General features: G+C 52.3%; 1 protein-coding gene across 1 annotated transcript; it reads left to right on the forward strand.

Annotated features, from left to right (window-relative positions):
• The first annotated feature begins 2,853 nt into the window (after positions 1-2,853).
• Positions 2,854-11,758, forward strand: GNA15 (G protein subunit alpha 15). Its single transcript, XM_044999083.1, has 9 exons — positions 2,854-3,782; positions 3,899-4,060; positions 5,392-5,576; positions 6,476-6,630; positions 7,490-7,618; positions 8,097-8,226; positions 8,483-8,636; positions 9,284-9,544; positions 10,821-11,758. Exons 2-8 carry the CDS (start codon positions 3,913-3,915, stop codon positions 9,523-9,525), a joined length of 1,143 nt encoding a protein of 380 aa, XP_044855018.1. The 5' UTR covers positions 2,854-3,782; positions 3,899-3,912; the 3' UTR covers positions 9,526-9,544; positions 10,821-11,758.
• The last annotated feature ends 4,121 nt before the right edge of the window (positions 11,759-15,879 follow it).

Below are 15,879 nucleotides of genomic sequence, written 5' to 3' on the forward strand. Positions count from 1 at the left end.
ACTGGTCTTTTCTGAATAATACCTCTTCACCGCCTGTTTAGAAATCTGGGGTTAACTCAGTTTTTGCTTTGCAGTTCTCTGTTAAGAACTGCGATGAAAGGTTTTAAAGAAACCTTAACAAATAGGAGTGCCTGTCTCAACTGAGCAGCTCGCTTGTTCCGCCTAGTGTGTTGCTAATTCAGCCTTCATTAGGAAAGAGCTTTAGATACACATGATCTGTTTTAGAAAGACCATTTGGAAGAACAGAAGCTACTACTGGCCAAAAGAGGGCAGCACGGGCTCACAAACTCTCCAGCCCAATCCTGCTCCCACTGAAGCCAATGTTAAAAAAAGGTCCAAGTTGGAGTCAGTGAAAGCGGGATTGGGCCCAGCACTATCCACAACAAAAACCGCCAATAACTTTGATTACAGCCTGTTTTCCTCCAATCAGACTGGCTCACAAGGCTCTTTAAGGCGTTTGAAACCTGTGAAAAGCTTCAGGAGGTAGCCGTGTTAGTCTGTATCCACAAAAACAACAAGGAGTCCGGTGGCACCTTAAAGACTAACAGATTTATTTGGACATAAACTTTCAGTTAGTCTTTAAGGTGTCACTGGCCTCCTTGTTGTTTATGTGAAAAGCTTGGAATTACTTTAGATGGTAAATGTCTTGAGGCAGGGATTACGTTTCCTTTCTGCGTGCATACATTGCCTTGCACAGTTGGGTCCTGGGATCGTAAAGGCTGTTCTTACGTGACAGGGGGATGAATATTAGACAACAGTAAAATTTCAGATCAGACTCATTTTTATCGCCTTGTAACTTGAAAAAGTCAATTGACAAATACTCTTCAAAACTGGAACTCCGAAGACAAAGGAGAACGTTTGTTTATTTTTTTTCTGTAATCTGGTAACTTTCACATCAAGTGAATTTTCTAAACCCAAAATAACTGAGAGAGGTTAAAATGAGGGTTTAGCATGGAAGCTGGTTACAGCCATGGGTCAGATTTACAAAGGTATTTAGACACCCAACTCCCTTAGCACCTTGTGGTCTTTTTCTGTATCTTTGTAAATCTGGCCCTTTTTTTGTAACCGCCCTTCCTTTTCTAACAATCTACTTGTGTTGGATTTTCTCTGTTGTACATTTGACCGTCTCCTCTCTCTACACGCTGCTGACAGAACACGTGTGTAGTAAAATTCAAGAATTAATAAGCTACGAAACCAAATGGCCAAGAGTGGGATGGTTCTTATAGCCGTCCTTTCATTTCTACAAAGACCCCTCTTACTCTGTCTTAAGCTTACAATTCAGGTCGACCTAGCTACATCGCTCAGGGCTGTGAATGTTTTTTGCACCCTGTGCAATGTACTTAGGTCAACCTAACACCTCCCACCCGCCCGTGTCCCCTCCCCAGCCACAGCTACTTTAACAGACAAATTTTTCCACTGATCAGCTACTACCTCTTACATTGACGGAAGGGATGTACTCCCCCTGCAGCAAGCCTCCACCTGGCAGTGCTACAGCAGTACAGCTGTAGCATCGTAGTGTTTCCTCACCTGTCTGACTGCCTCCTCTGCCACTGGCCCATCCACATTGCTTGGGCATGAATCATGCTTGATGCATCAGCAGTCCAGACAGCCTGTCAGATTTCTGGCATCCCTGAAGGCCCAAACTTTAATCCTTTCCTTCTGGGGAGTTGGTTTTTCTCATAGATCACTGCAACTGTCAGTTATAGGCTGATGCGGTGCAGAGTAAAGAGGAACTTTAATTGCGATAGGGGCTGAATAAGAAATACACTCGTGTGGATGCTTGTTTGAATCTTCACCAAAATTTTGGCCTGGCGATCTCATGATGACAAGTCCTTCAACAGAGAGTCCCAGTATGGGTCTGATTTCTTCCCTTTTTAAATTTTTTTTATTTCTGCTGGCATTGGAAATAGGACAGGCTTTCATAATGGATCTTCTCTCCAGTTCTCGGCAAATCCAGGATGCTTAGTTGTGCACCTGGAAAAATAAAACCCAAATCAAGCTGGTTCTGTTCATGGGTGTCCCCATTACAAACCTCCTGCAAACTATCAGCACTGAATGTTCACTCTTGTGCTGGAGCAGCTGTTGGCTAATTGGTTCATGCAGCTGTAATCCCCTTCTCTGGTTCAGTGTTGAAGAACCTCACTCGTGCGCAAGGGGGGATTGAAAGCTCCCACTCTGACTGGCGGTGCTTGTCTTGGGGTTATGTAGAAGACAGACCTGTCAAACCAGCCCTGTTTACTGGCAGGAAGTTCCCACGCTTATTATCTGAACGTGTAACTTCAAGACTCTTGCATTTGTATTTTTTCGTTTCAAGTTGTCGACACAGTTTATTGACTCGCTTCTCATTTAATTCCCCACCGAGTGTGTTTCACTTCCATTGTGAACAAACGGAACCCAAACTAGCCTTGCCCTCCCCAGGCGTGCATGAATCATCACCACTGATTTCATGGACTCTCGCTGCTAGTAGGAGCCAAGGGATGGCTGGTTTGTGGGCTGCTGGTCCCATTCTTACTCAAATCAAGTGGTACTTTACTCTGTCCCTAGTCCCGTTGAGTCTATTAGGGATACTTGCAGAGTCAGATGGTTCTCAGCATGTGTAAGGGTAACACAATTTGCCCAAGTGCCTAGAGTGAGGGACAGTGACTGGTTTCCTAGTTCTGTTGCTGGTTCTGCCAGGGACTTCCTGTGAGATTTATGGGGAAGTCACTTAGCCTCAATCACTTCAAACAGAGCAGCTGAGAGGCTCCAGTTGCTGATGTTTTCGCAGCACTCTGAGATCCTTGGGTGCAAGATGCTGTGCAATGCAAACAACGATCTTTCTGCAAAATGTTCATGCTCTATCAGCCAACGAGCGGGGATGGAACATGCGGAAGAAATTGAAAGACGGTTGACACAATGCAGAAGAGAATGCTCACCACATGGGCGGGGTGGCCTGTCGTTTGAAGAACTCAATGCTTTAGAGGTCTGAGATTCTGTTCCACTCCCCTCCTTGGGCAGGAGGATCTGTGATGTACATTGAGGAAGGAGAGTGCTGTTTGTGCGTAGGGGATTTTTCCCCTCCCTGAGCTGTCTTATGTGAGCAGGGAGTGGGAGTTTCAGTACTTCTCTGCGTTAGTCCAGACCTGTTGCCCAGGCCTGAGAAGGAGGGTGGGGTAGCTGGTGCATTTCTCAGACTGGAAGGGTTTCTTATTCATCACTGTTCCTGACACAGAGAGCTCCCTTAAGGTTTAAGCAAGAGGCAACCTAAATATCTCTGTCTTGGAAACTGGATTTGTCTAAGGAAGGACGAGCCAAGGCATGTTTCAGAGAGGCAGAATTTTGCCTTGAGAAGGATATTTTAATCGTCAGGCTGGGGGAATTTTAAATCAAGATCATTTGAACGCTTCTCGGAAGAGAGATTCCACCCCCACCCCCACCCCGTCCTCTCTGGTTTGATTTGTTTTTCTTATGAAATTTGAAGCACCGGCTACGACGAGAGGTTCTGATTTCCCTTCGTCGCCAGAAACGGCCCAGGAACTTCTGCAGAGCTGTAGACCGTTCTGATTTTCTGCGGGGCGTGGGGGAGGGAGAGGTGTAGAGATGCATCTTTGCCTGAAATGGCAGGACAAGAGGCGTGCATGAATCGAATGAATGTCCGGGGATGAGTAATCCCCGCACCAGAAACTTTGGCTCCTGCAGTTCTCAGACAAGCTGAGTGGCAGCGACCACAGCCCCGGAGGTTGGAGCATGTGCGATTAAGTGCTCACCAAGCATTCCCGAGCCCAGTTTAAGAGGGCACCGTGGTAGGTACAGTCTGCCGCGCTCCCCTCGGGATTCCTGGCTGTGGGGAGGCAGCGAGCAGTTACCCCTCTGTGCTATAAAGTGTGGCGTTTCTCTCTGCTTTCCCCCTCGGGGTCAGATCTTTCCCACACCATGGCTTGGTGCTTCTGCTGTTGTCGGAAGTGCCCCTATTTCCTGTCGGAAGAAGATAAAGCTGCTGGTGCGTTAGATAAAGAAATCAACAAAATACTAAGAGACCAGAAAAAGCGAGACAGGCTGGAGCTGAAGTTGCTTCTACTAGGTGAGTTACTCTGTGACCCACACAGCTTGGTTTACACGGGATGACCGGTTGGTGGAGAACACGGGGGAGGGGAGCAGAGCCATAAGGAGGCATTTATGCATTTTAGCTAAAGGGGAGGAAGGAAGATGGGTCTCCCCCAAATCTCTATTGTCCAAAGGGTTCCTTCACTCCTGCTCTCCAACCCTCGTCAGGCCTGCATTGCAGAAACTGCTTTTGCTGTCGTACGGGAGAGTTGTGGCAGGTGAATACCGGGCTTGCTCCAAGAGGAGCATACGGCCTTCACCAGTCCCTGCTGTTCAAGAAAGAGGATTTCAAACTGGAACAGGTTCAGGGAAGAGCTACCAGGATGGTCAGGGGCCTGTCTTATGAGAGGAGACTAAGAGAGTTTGGCTCGTTTAACCAGCAAAAGAAAGGCTGAGCAGGGATCTGATTGCTGTGTGTGCGTGTGTGTGTGTGTGTGTGTGTGCGTGTGTGCGTGTGTGCGTGCGTGCGTGCGTGCGTGTGTGTGTGAGAGAGAGAGAGAGAGAGAGAGAGAGAGAGAGAGAGCCAGGGAGGTATTTAAGCTAAAGGAGAATATTAGCAAAAGGACAAATGGGGTAAACTGGCCATGAATCAACATAGGCTGGAGATGAGGAGGAGGTTTCTAACCATCGGGGGAGGAAGCTTCTGGAACAGCCTCCTGAGGGGAGTAGTGGGGGCAAACAACCTGACTAGCTTGAAGACGGAGCTTGATGAGTCTATGAATGAGATTCTACAATGGGGTGACCTGGGATCAGCAGGGGACTGGACTGGTGGCCAGGAGGCCCCTTCCAGCCTATGCAACCAGCCTTGGTCTCAGCTCCCGTGTGTAATAGATCAGAGCTGGCTGGCGTTCCCCGCTGGTGTGCTCTTCAGTGCCGGCGAAAGGAAGAATTGGCCTGACAGTCCCAGAATCTGAAGTCTCCAGGCGTCTCCAGGGCTGGCAGGAGAGCTCGGGCTTCAGAACCCCTGCAATCCTTGTCCTCTCTGCTGAGGCTCTTCCACGTGGAAAAGGATTGGGAGGCTCCCCAGAAGGGAAATGCACTTCTCCTGCAGCCTCATGGAGAGACAGCAAAAGGAGAGTTAAAATGGGGGGCGGGGGAGGAGGACACATGATCTCCCTCTCCCCCTCCTTCATGCCACAGACCATTTCCTGTCGCAACCTCCCAGGTACTTCGTCACCCCATAACTGTGGGTTATGAAGTACCTGCCCCTTGACTCTCGATGGTGGGTGACCCTCAGGTTCCCCACCAGGTTCATGACCCCATGTCTCCAAGGAAGTCTAAGGTCTCTCTCCTGTCTGAGGCCAACAGGTGCTGGGGAAAGCGGGAAGAGCACCTTCATCAAACAGCTGCGGATAATCCACGGGGCAGGCTATTCGGAAGAGGATCGCAAAGGCTTTGCCAAGCTGGTGTATCAGAACGTCTTCGCCTCCATGCAGGCCATGATCGGAGCCATGGAGACTCTGCAGATCCCTTACGCCCAGCCAGAGAATGTGGTAAGTGCGGAGGGAGGGAGGTTGGGCCAGACAGGGAGACCCCTGCCAGCAGTTGCCCCGGATAGGGAGTGGAGGCAGCCGGATGCCCCAAGCCAGACGTCCTCCCTGGGTGTAAACCGACATAGCACCATTGAAAATGATGGAGCGGTGCTGTTTGACACCAGCTGAGGATCTGAGCCCCACCTGCCTGGAAGGCCGGAGCCTACTAGAATGCAGCAACACCCCCCTCTTTGTCCAGGGAGGAGCCCAGCCAGTCCACACAGGAGAGCCAAGGGCCATCGGTGCAAAGCAAAGGGAGGTGTCGCAACAGGCCAGTGTATTCCAGAGCTGGTCTGTCACGAGCTGGCGGTTGAGCGAGTGGCCCCTGTTCACTCCACGGCAGGAGCAATGGCTCCTTGTCCAGGGAAGAGAGGCACACGCTCCCCCCAAGGCCGAGGAGACTAGTAAGGAATTTTCCTGCTTCCTGACTTCCTGTGTGACCCAGAGCAGGTCCCTTGGCTGCCCTGTGCCTCAGTTTCCCCTCTGTGAAATGGGAATAGCAGCACTGCCCTCCCTCCCAGGGGGCCAGTGAGGATACATGCATTAGGGACCGGGAGATGCTCAGATCCTACAGAAATGCAGGCTCTGCGTGTGGATGGAAAACCGAACCCTAGGTTACGTGGCTAGGGCTAGTCAGCAAATCAGAGGGCCCTGACTAGAACCCAGGAGTCCTAGCCCCTTGTCTCATGCTCAGTGCACTAGGCCGTGCTCCCTCTCTTACTATAACCCCCCGGCCTGTGCTGTTCTGATTTGTCCTTGCAGGGAGGGGAGAGAATTTTCGTCAGGAAGTTTCCAAGAAGGCAGCTGCTCCCCCTTTATGTAACTTCCCCCCCCAACACCCCCATTTCTCCTGCTTCTAGGAAAACGCCAAGCTGGTCATGGGGGTGAATGCTTCGAAGGTGGTGGCCTTGAACAGGCCGTATGCAAACGCCATTGAAAGCCTATGGAGGGACGCGGGGATCCAGACCTGCTATGAGAGACGGCGGGAGTATCACTTACTGGACTCGGCCCTGTAGTGAGTCACCCCCGCAGGCCGTAACGTGCGCGTGAGGCCACAGCTGCCCCCTGCTGGGTGGCCCATCAAGCAGCTTTCCCAGGGTTTCCATTTGCCTAGCGGTCGAGGTTTCTGGGACGAAAAGGGGTTTGCTGGGAGAGGCGATGTGACCCGCTGCATAGGGCACTGACCTGGGTTATTCTCAGCCTTGAGAAAGTTACTGCCCCTCTCTGTGCCTGTCTCCTCTTCCACCTATCCTGTGTCTCTTTTAGCCTGTAAGAGAGTCAGGGCAGAGGCTGCCTCTTACGATGTGTACGTACAGCACCTTGCACAGCAGGATCTTAGTGTCTGCTGGCCGCTCTGGATGCTGCGGTAATACACACAATAAACCCCATTATATTTGAATGGGTATTTTAAGTTTTCCTTTAAATATTTAAACACGTTTTTGGTTATGTGCTTGGTCCAGGGCCTGAAGTAGCAACGAATCGTAAGTCTCCTGAGTCCAGCCAGATGCAGAAACCTCGCAGGTGTCTTCCACCTGAAATTTTAGGGTGCTTCTCTGAACTGATGTTCTCTGGGGTTTGCCCATCAGTGATAAATGGCTCCAGGCTGCCGCAAGCTCCACTCAGCCTGTTATGCCTTAATAGGAAGGGGTAATGGTTGTGTGGTTCGAGCACAGGCCTGGGATTCAGGACTCAGGAGTTCTCTTCCCTGCACTACCTCTCTTCACGTCTGGCTTAGCTTCCCTGCCCAACTGCGGAAACGGGGACATGGTGACTGGCTGACTGTAGGGCTGCGTGGTCTGTAAAGTGCTTTGAGAGCCTCTCGGATGAGGTGCCAAAGGGACTGACTTCCTCCTAGTTTCATGGCTGTTTTGCAGTTTTCTGTCCAGCCTGGAGCGTATCGCAGAGGACAGTTACATCCCCACAGCTCAGGATGTCCTGAGGAGCCGCATGCCGACGACCGGCATCAGTGAATACTGCTTCTCGATGCAGGAGATGATCTTAAGGTGACGCTACTGCAAAGCAGTCAGACGTGCATGGGATTCCCTGCCTTGTCTTTGCTGCTGTTCCTGCACAGATCCAATACAGGCCACGTCCTCTATATGCGAGTGAGGTGTCATGTAAGCAGCTAGGTTAGGAGCTCCTGGTTCCAATCAGGCTGGGTGGTAACAGAACCTGATACCTGCTGGGCTCTTTGTCCTAGGCTGTCTCTAGTCTGCCTTCCTCACAGGCATGTCTCCTACCCCCTCCAGCTCCAGGCAGGTGAATCCCACCCTGGGTGTTGCTGTGTGCTGTGGAGTTGCTATCCTCCACCCCAGAGCTGGCTGCTTGCTGGTGGTGCTGCACCCGTTATTGGCACACCTTCTGGGGCAAAGAGAGTCCTGTAAATGCTGCATCCTAGGAGTAAATCCCTCTCTAAGGCAGCTCCGCCCCAGCAGCGTGACAGGTGCCAGCTAACGCTCCTGTCCTCCCGGCTCCCTGTAGGATTGTGGATGTGGGTGGGCAGAAGTCGGAGCGCAGGAAGTGGATACATTGTTTCGAAAATGTTATTGCCCTGATCTACCTGGCTTCCCTCAGCGAGTACGACCAGTGCCTGGAGGAGAATAGCGAGGAGGTAAGGAGTCCTGAGGAGATGTGCCAGGGTGCGGGGCGAACCTTCCCTGCCACGAGACCTGGGTGTATATAGCTCACTAGCAAGCATGTCTGGAGGGGCTCCTCTCTCTGCTCAGATGTCTGGCTCAAGAGACTGCCTCCCTCCCTGCATCTGGGCTGCTGTGTTCCTTGTCTGAGTCCTCTTTGACTCACACAGGGCGTTCTGGCAGTGAAGGGGGCTGATGGGGGTTGTCTTTGTCTCCCACCCCCGGGTGCAGAATCGGATGAGGGAGAGCCTGGCCCTGTTCAGAACCATCCTGGAGCTGCCCTGGTTCCAGAGCGCCTCCGTGATCCTCTTCCTAAACAAAACCGACCTCCTGGAGGACAAGATCATCCACTCGGACCTGGCCGCTTACTTCCCCAGCTTCCCAGGTAACTCCCGCCAAACCCTGCGGCGTGAAGACCGGCGCCTGGGGGCTCTCCGGAAGCAGAGCCCGTGCCCGTAGAGAGCAGCTGTGGAGCAGCTCGCCCCCGCTGTCTGTTACGGAAAGAGCCACAAGCCAACATCTCCCCAGTGGTCCTCCCGCACTCCGGCCATCGCGGAGAACGCTCCCTGCACCATCATTCCGTTCTCTGCTGTGTTACTGGGTAACTTGCTTTCTTGGCATGCAGAGAAATGAGGCGGGAATGACTCTGTGTGTATTCTCTGCCCTTGCTCTGGTCCAGAATAGCCCAGGCTCCCGCGGGTAACACGTAAACGTCTCTCACTAACTGTGTGCAGAGGGGGTGGGAGTGTTTCCCAGTCAGGGACGGCTCTGTAAGCTCTCTGGGGCACAGGCTGTTGTCCTCTTGCTATTTATTGGCATAACAACCAGCACAATGGGATGCTGCTCTCTGACCGGCGTTGCTGGCACTGGCTTAAAATGGATAATAGAGGTTTTGTTGCCCCGTTCACAGTCACTCGTGCAGAGAAAGCCGTGACCGCCACTACCGTGACTTCCCGTTCTGCCCTGTGTGCCGGAGCCAGCCGGGCTTTCCGTGGCAAAGCCCTGCTGAGGTCTGTTCTTGTTCCATGACAGGACCCAAGCGAGATGCGGAGGCGGCGAAGAAGTTCATTCTGGAGATGTACGTGGACACCTACAAGCGATGCTCCATGGTGCCCTGCGACACAGGGCAGAGACTCTCCGAGACGGCCTCCAAATCCAGGTGCCTCTACCGCCACTACACCTGTGCCACGGACACGCAGAACATCCGCAAGGTCTTCAAGGACGTCAGGGATGTGATCTTGGTTGGCTATTTGGACGACATCAACCTGCTGTGAGGGGAAGGGCTCAGGCCAGGTTCGTGCCTGGCAGTGGCATTACAGTGCTCGGCGTGGCCAGTGCACAAGGGGACGAATCAGCTGGGGGTCGGGACAGCGGACGTTGGCGGCTGCTGCTCGTAAAACACACTTGCAATGTGCCCCTGATGCTGTGTTTGGACGGGCGCCAGCCTGGTGCTGGGAGCATGTGGGGGGAACGGTCTCACTTAGTGCCGCCTCGGCTCAGAGGTCTGTGGAGCTGCCTTTCTCACGGCGTCCTGCCAGAATCCTGCAGGGCGCCATCTCCGGCCTTTCTCTAGGGGTCAGGTTTACCCCTTTCTGCAGGAGATGGGCCCGAAGCCCAGCACTGACTGGGGATTGGCTCCTACGATGGCTTGTAGCTTCTTCAAGGGCTATTTTCGCCATCCCTTCATGCTAGTGGAGGGGCTGCTTCTTGCCGGGACGCTGGGCCCAGCAAACAGGATGTTAGGAATCATTAAAAAGGGGATAGAGAATAAGACTGAGAATATATTATTGCCCTTATATAAATCCATGGTACGCCCACATCTCAAATACTGTGTACAGATGTGGTCTCCTCACCTCAAAAAAGATATTCTAGCACTAGAAAAAGTTCAGAAAAGAGCAACTAAAATGATTAGGGGTTTAGAGAGGGTCCCATATGAGGAAAGATTAAAGAGGCTAGGACTCTTCAGTTTGGAAAAGAGAAGACTAAGGGGGGGACATGATAGAGGTATATAAAATCATGAGTGATGTTGAGAAAGTGGATAAGGAAAAGTTATTTACTTATTCCCATAATACAAGAACTAGGGGTCACCAAATGAAATTAATAGGCAGCAGGTTTAAAACAAATAAAAGGAAGTTCTTCTTCACGCAGCGCACAGTCAACTTGTGGAACTCCTTACCTGAGGAGGTTGTGAAGGCTAGGACTATAACAATGTTTAAAAGGGGACTGGATAAATTCATGGTGGCTAAGTCCATAAATGGCTATTAGCTAGGATGGGTAAGAATGGTGTCCCTAGCCTCTGTTCGTCAGAGGATGGAGATGGATGGCAGGAGAGAGATCACTTGATCATTGCCTGTTAGGTTCACTCCCTCTGGGGCACCTGGCGTTGGCCACTGTCGGTAGACAGATACTGGGCTAGATGGACCTTTGGTCTGACCCGGTACGGCCTTTCTTATGTTCTTATTATGTTCTTATGTTTTTATTGTCAGGGTTTTTTTTCATGTGCATTTAGCCCTAGGAATAGGAGCTGGATTGAGAGTCCCGGAGACCAAATTTCCCTGTTTATCCACAGGCCCGGGGCAGCCTTCCCCAGCACTGCCCAGCCAAAGTCCTGTCCCTCTGACCTACAGGGTCACCTGTAAGGATGAGAAGGGAGATTGACCACCACGGCTCATTCAGTCATTGGCCTCCTCTGCTTTCCTGCAGGGCAAATAGGTAGTGACTCCAGCTCAGCGGGAGAAGAGAAGACACAGCTGCTGGTTGGACTCTGTTGGGGAGCTGCCGTGTGTGTGTTGTGGAATCCTTCCGCTTCCCCGGGAGTCTCTAGCCTAGGAAGGCATCATGGGGGACGGCGCCTCGTGTTCTGATGCTCAGAGGAAGGCGTGAGCAGTGACGTGAGCGAGTGTCTCTTCTGGTGGGAGGACAATCACCTCCCGGAGGAGGAGCGGGAACTTCTCCAGAAGGAGCTGGAGCCGGTGGCCAGGCCCACCGTGCGTAAACCATCTCCCCAGACAGGAGACCCAGCGTGAGCCTCTGAGCATGGGCATTCAGCCAGAGCGGAGGGGGGAATTGAATAGGGACTGTTGTGAAGGCCAATTTATGAAGCAATCTTTATGGGGTGGGGGGCAAATTATGTTAGCCCCCAATCAATTCTCTTATAGTTGTCTGCAGTTCTCTTCCTTCTGGTATCTGCAAACCACACTACAGCACCTCCTTAAAGAGCCTTCTAGCTCAGCGGTTCTCCAAGGTTTGTACTGGTGACCCCTTTCACACAGCAAGCCTCTGAGTGCGACCCCCCCCTTATCAATTAAAACCACATTTTTTTATATTAAACACTATTATAAATGCTCGAGGCAAAGCGGGGTTTGGAGGTGGAGGCTGACAGCTCGCAACCCCGCCACGTAATAATCTCGCGACCCCTGGCAGGGACGCGACCCCCACTTTGAGAACTCCTGTCTGGTTCATGTTTGCATTGATATGGGCTTTCTGCTGAAATGTGAAATAAAGAGGAGCTGACTTTATCTGACGCTTTAACTCCTTTGCATATATTCTGGTACAAATTGTTATGCCTCTCTGGAGCAGGACTCCTAGGTTCTGTTCCAGACTCTGCCACTGACTTGCTGTGTGACCGTGGGCAAGTCATGTTGTTGGTCTGGGCCTCAGTTTCCCCATTTGCAAAATGATGGGAACATATAATGATACTTCCCTCCCGCGGAGGAGCTGTTGGGTTACATGTCTTGCTGGAGTGTAGGTGCTTTTATAAATGACAATTGATGACTGTAGTGAAGAATGTGATGGCTTAACTCTAACAGTGAGGACATTTAACCATCGGACCAAACTCTCCAGGGAAGTGGTGGATTCTTCATCCCTGGATGTCTGCAGATCAAGACTAGGTGCCTTCCTGGAAGATAATTCTTTAGTCCAACACACGTCTGGCTCAATACAGGGGTAACTGGGTGAAACTCTGTGGTGGGAAGGGGTACGCAGGAGGTCGGACTAAATGATCTTCTTATAGTTTATTCTGGTCTTAAAGTCTATGAATCAGCTAGTTGGTGGATCATGTTGAGATAAATTTATTTTGGTTGTTTCTTAGTGCCCCGACTAAGTGCCGTGAAGTGATCTGTGATTGAAAAGAGGCCGCTTGGCCTAGTAGGTAAATACTGAACTGCGGTTCAAGAAACCAGCGTTCTGTTCCTGGTTTTGCCTCTGGCCTTCTGGATGAACCTGGGCAAGTTATGGCACTGCCCTGTGCCTCAGTTTCCCCATCTGTACAATGGGGATAATGGTGCATCCCTCCTTTGTAAAGTGCTTTCAAATCTTCTGTTGAAAAGCGCTAGATAAGAGCTAGGGGTTCCCAAATGCTAATATAACTCGGCATCAGAGGGTTTGATCCCTGGGCATATGCCTCCCCCTCTAGTTTTGGAACTTAGCTACAGCCTTGGACCTCGTACACAGGCAGTCAGGAATTGATTTCATGGCACGTGTTTACTAGATTTTTCCAGTCCCTTTAATGGGGACACCTGAGAGACCGTCTATTGGATAACAGGGACAGCTGGAAAATGCCTTTCCATTGCTTTTCCGACTTGGAGTTAAAAGTGCCAGTGCTGTTGATTCATTTTCAAAAATGGCCCCACTGACTTTTGGTTCTTGGATTTGGGGAATGGCCAGCTGTGGGGATCCCTGGGCTGAGCAGCTGCTGCTCCCCCGAGAGTTGAGTGACCAGCCTGCTTGAAAACCAGGCCCAACGTGTCTTAAGCTGGGCACCGAAAATGAGAAGCCAGTTTGGAAGAACCTTCAGTGAGGGCGCGTTTTTTTGTGGTGGTGTCCGTTTGCACTTGCTAGTGCAGAAACCCCGGCTTCTTTTATCAGGGATATTTGGTTAACTGGGCAGAGGCAGTCCTTTGTCAACAGAGCCGCCCTTGCTCTGAATTCTACACTGTCAGCCTGGCATGGTGACCAGCTGGAGCCTGGATCATCATTGCTCAGGTAATAAGTCTCAGAGGGGTAGCCGTTCTGGATTACTTCTGGATCTGTAAAAGCAGCAAAGAATCCTGTGGCACCTTATAGACTAACAGATGTTTTGGAGCATGAGCTTTCGTGCTTCACTGGATGCCATCCGACGAAGTGGGTATTCACTCATGAAAGCTCATGCTCCAAAACGTCTGTTAGTCTATAAGGTGCCACAGGATTCTTTGCTGCTTTTACAGGTAATAAGTGAGGCACTGAATCACTGATGCAACGAGAGGTGTTTTGAGGACAGAAAAAGCATATAAGGGCATGCAGGCTCCATTGGCATCAATAGAGCCCTGAGTGGATACAAAATTTTTATCTGCATCCAATCTGCAAAAATGGTCCGTGGATGTCTGCAGATTTGCAGGGCTCCAGACGTCAATAGCAAAACTCCCATTGAATTCAATAGGGAAAGGGTTTCACCCCAAGTGTGTGGTCCCAAACTCTGTGGGGATGTCTCTCTGACACAGAAGAAGGCTGATCTTGTGGGGAAAGCCCTGGACTGGCACTCGAGCTGGGTTCATTCTCCAGTTCTGTCACATACTCCCCCTTTCACATTGGACCAACCCTTTGACATCAGTAACATTCCTTACGTAAGTTCTTAGGGGAACTTACACCATCTCTTACCTCTAACTCCTGGCTTGGGCCAGAAGAGGTCAGGTTACTGTTTTTTCAGCATCACCGATGTCCTCGCTGCTGAATGAGACCCGGAGATAAAAACAGAATCCCTGACCTGGAAAGCTTAAGTTCCGCTTGGGGTTTGAGGAACAGGAGGAGACACAGATTGTGGGCAGGGCTGGTGCAAGGATGTTTCGCACCCTAGGCAAAACTTCCACCTTGTACCCTCCCCAACCCCTGCCCTAAGGTGCCCGCACACGTGGCAGCTCCCCCCCTCCGCCCAGAGGCGCCCCCCCGGGGCAGCGCCCCACCCCCACCCTCCGCCCTGAGGCACCCCCCCCCGGCCCAGCTCACCTCTGCTCCGCCTCCACCCCGAGCACGCCGTCGCTGCTTCACTTCTCCCGCCTCCTAGGCTTGCGGCGCCTAAGCTGATTGGTGCCATAAGCTTGGGAGGTGGGAGAAGTGAAGCAGCCCCGGCGTGCTCGGGGAGGAGGCGGAGCAGGGGTGAGCTGGGGCAGGGAGTTCCCCTGCGTGCAGCCCCCCCCCTTACTTGCTGCAGGCGGCCCTCCCCGTGCCCCCCTGCCCCAGCTCCCTCCGCCTAAATGCCGGTGATGACTGGGGCAGCCGAAGAAAATGCCGCCGCCCCCAAATCCTAGCGCCCTAGGCAACCACCTAGGTCGCCTAAATGGTTGCACCGGCCCTGATTGTGGGGGCAGGAGGGAGGGGCTTAGGGGTTCCCTGAGCCAGGGCTTGTCTACACTGGACCTGTTTTGCCGGTCTAGCTAAGCTGGCAGAGCTCCCCTAGTGCAGATGCTGTGTTATGCTGGTGAAGAGTCTGCCACGGTAGGAACACTTCCTCTTTGAACCACATTAGCTGTGTCCCCAGAAGCATTCGGCTGCTGGCAAAGTTACAGCTACACCATTTTGCCAGCCTCGTTGGCCGTGTCGTTCTTTTCATGCTCTTAGCCCATTTACCGCTGCCGGCAAAATTGTGTTGTGCAGACTAAGCCCCAAGCTGTAAATGAGCCTCCCAGTGATTCACGGTTCTGGAAATAACCCCTCAGTCTCCCGTTCTCAGAGCGATGTCCGGAAACGCCCAGGCAATGAGACTCGTAGCAGAGAAGGATTCGGAAATGCAGCGGCGAGTTTATTTTTCACGCTCGGGACAATCCGGCAACGCAGCAAGAAGGCAGGAATGAAGCAGCGATCAGAGCAGGGGCTATGCGTGGGGGCAGGCGTTAATCCTGGCTCGCGGGGGAGGGACACAAGCTCCTGCCAGAATTGGGAGCATCGCCCCAAATTCAGAAATGTGCATGAAGGCGGCAGTTAGACTCCCTTATACCCACCGGTCTGGTCCTCTATGCTAATATTCCCCACCCTGCACACATGTATAATTTTTGGTGGTGCCCAGAATGGGTCCAAGCAGAGCTGTCCCGTCCATAGGATGGATCAGGGTAACTTCCCCAGGCCCCGTGCTTTGGAGGGGGCATGCTCTAGGGTGATGCAGGGTCCCGGGCAGCCTGGAAGGTTAGCAGAGGGCCTGGCGCTGGCAGCAGTGAGCGACCCGGCCTCAGCCCACCTCGCTCTGCTCCGCCCTGCTGGATCCTGGCATCGTTGGGGGAGGAGGCGTAAGCCAGAAAGAGGCGGGGCGGTGGCATGGGATGGGGAGGGGTCAGAGCAGGGGTGGGGAAAGGTAGGGTGGGGGTGGAACAGGGGTGGAGTGGGGGTGGAGGCGGAGCAGGGGCAGGAAGAAGCAGGGACACTCACTGCTGCTGGCGCCAGGTACCCCACGTCCCCCTGACGCACGGGGCCCCCCCAAAGTTCATGGCCTGGGTAGGGTGCCCTGGTCCATCCTATGGATGGGATGGCTCTGAAAATATAAGCCCAAATATTGGTGGAGCCGGTCCCACATTCCTGAATATTGGTGGAGCATGGGCACCACGAGCTCATATAACTCGCCACCCATGCCCCCACATATATTGCGACTACCCAGGCAGCTGCCC

Source organism: Mauremys mutica, chromosome 24, assembly GCF_020497125.1.
Source record: "Mauremys mutica isolate MM-2020 ecotype Southern chromosome 24, ASM2049712v1, whole genome shotgun sequence".
Taxonomy (NCBI): Eukaryota; Metazoa; Chordata; order Testudines; family Geoemydidae; genus Mauremys; species Mauremys mutica.

What these genes read in the sequence shown, in the direction of transcription:
- GNA15 (XM_044999083.1), top strand. Translation starts at nt 3,913, where the DNA reads ATGGCTTGGTGCTTCTGCTGTTGTCGGAAGTGCCCCTATTTCCTGTCG. An exon ending in ACGCCCAGCCAGAGAATGTG is followed by an intron (nt 5,577 to 6,475) that starts GTAAGTGCGGAG and finishes TCCTGCTTCTAG; the next exon opens with GAAAACGCCAAGCTGGTCAT. An exon ending in TGGAGGAGAATAGCGAGGAG is followed by an intron (nt 8,227 to 8,482) that starts GTAAGGAGTCCT and finishes CCCCGGGTGCAG; the next exon opens with AATCGGATGAGGGAGAGCCT.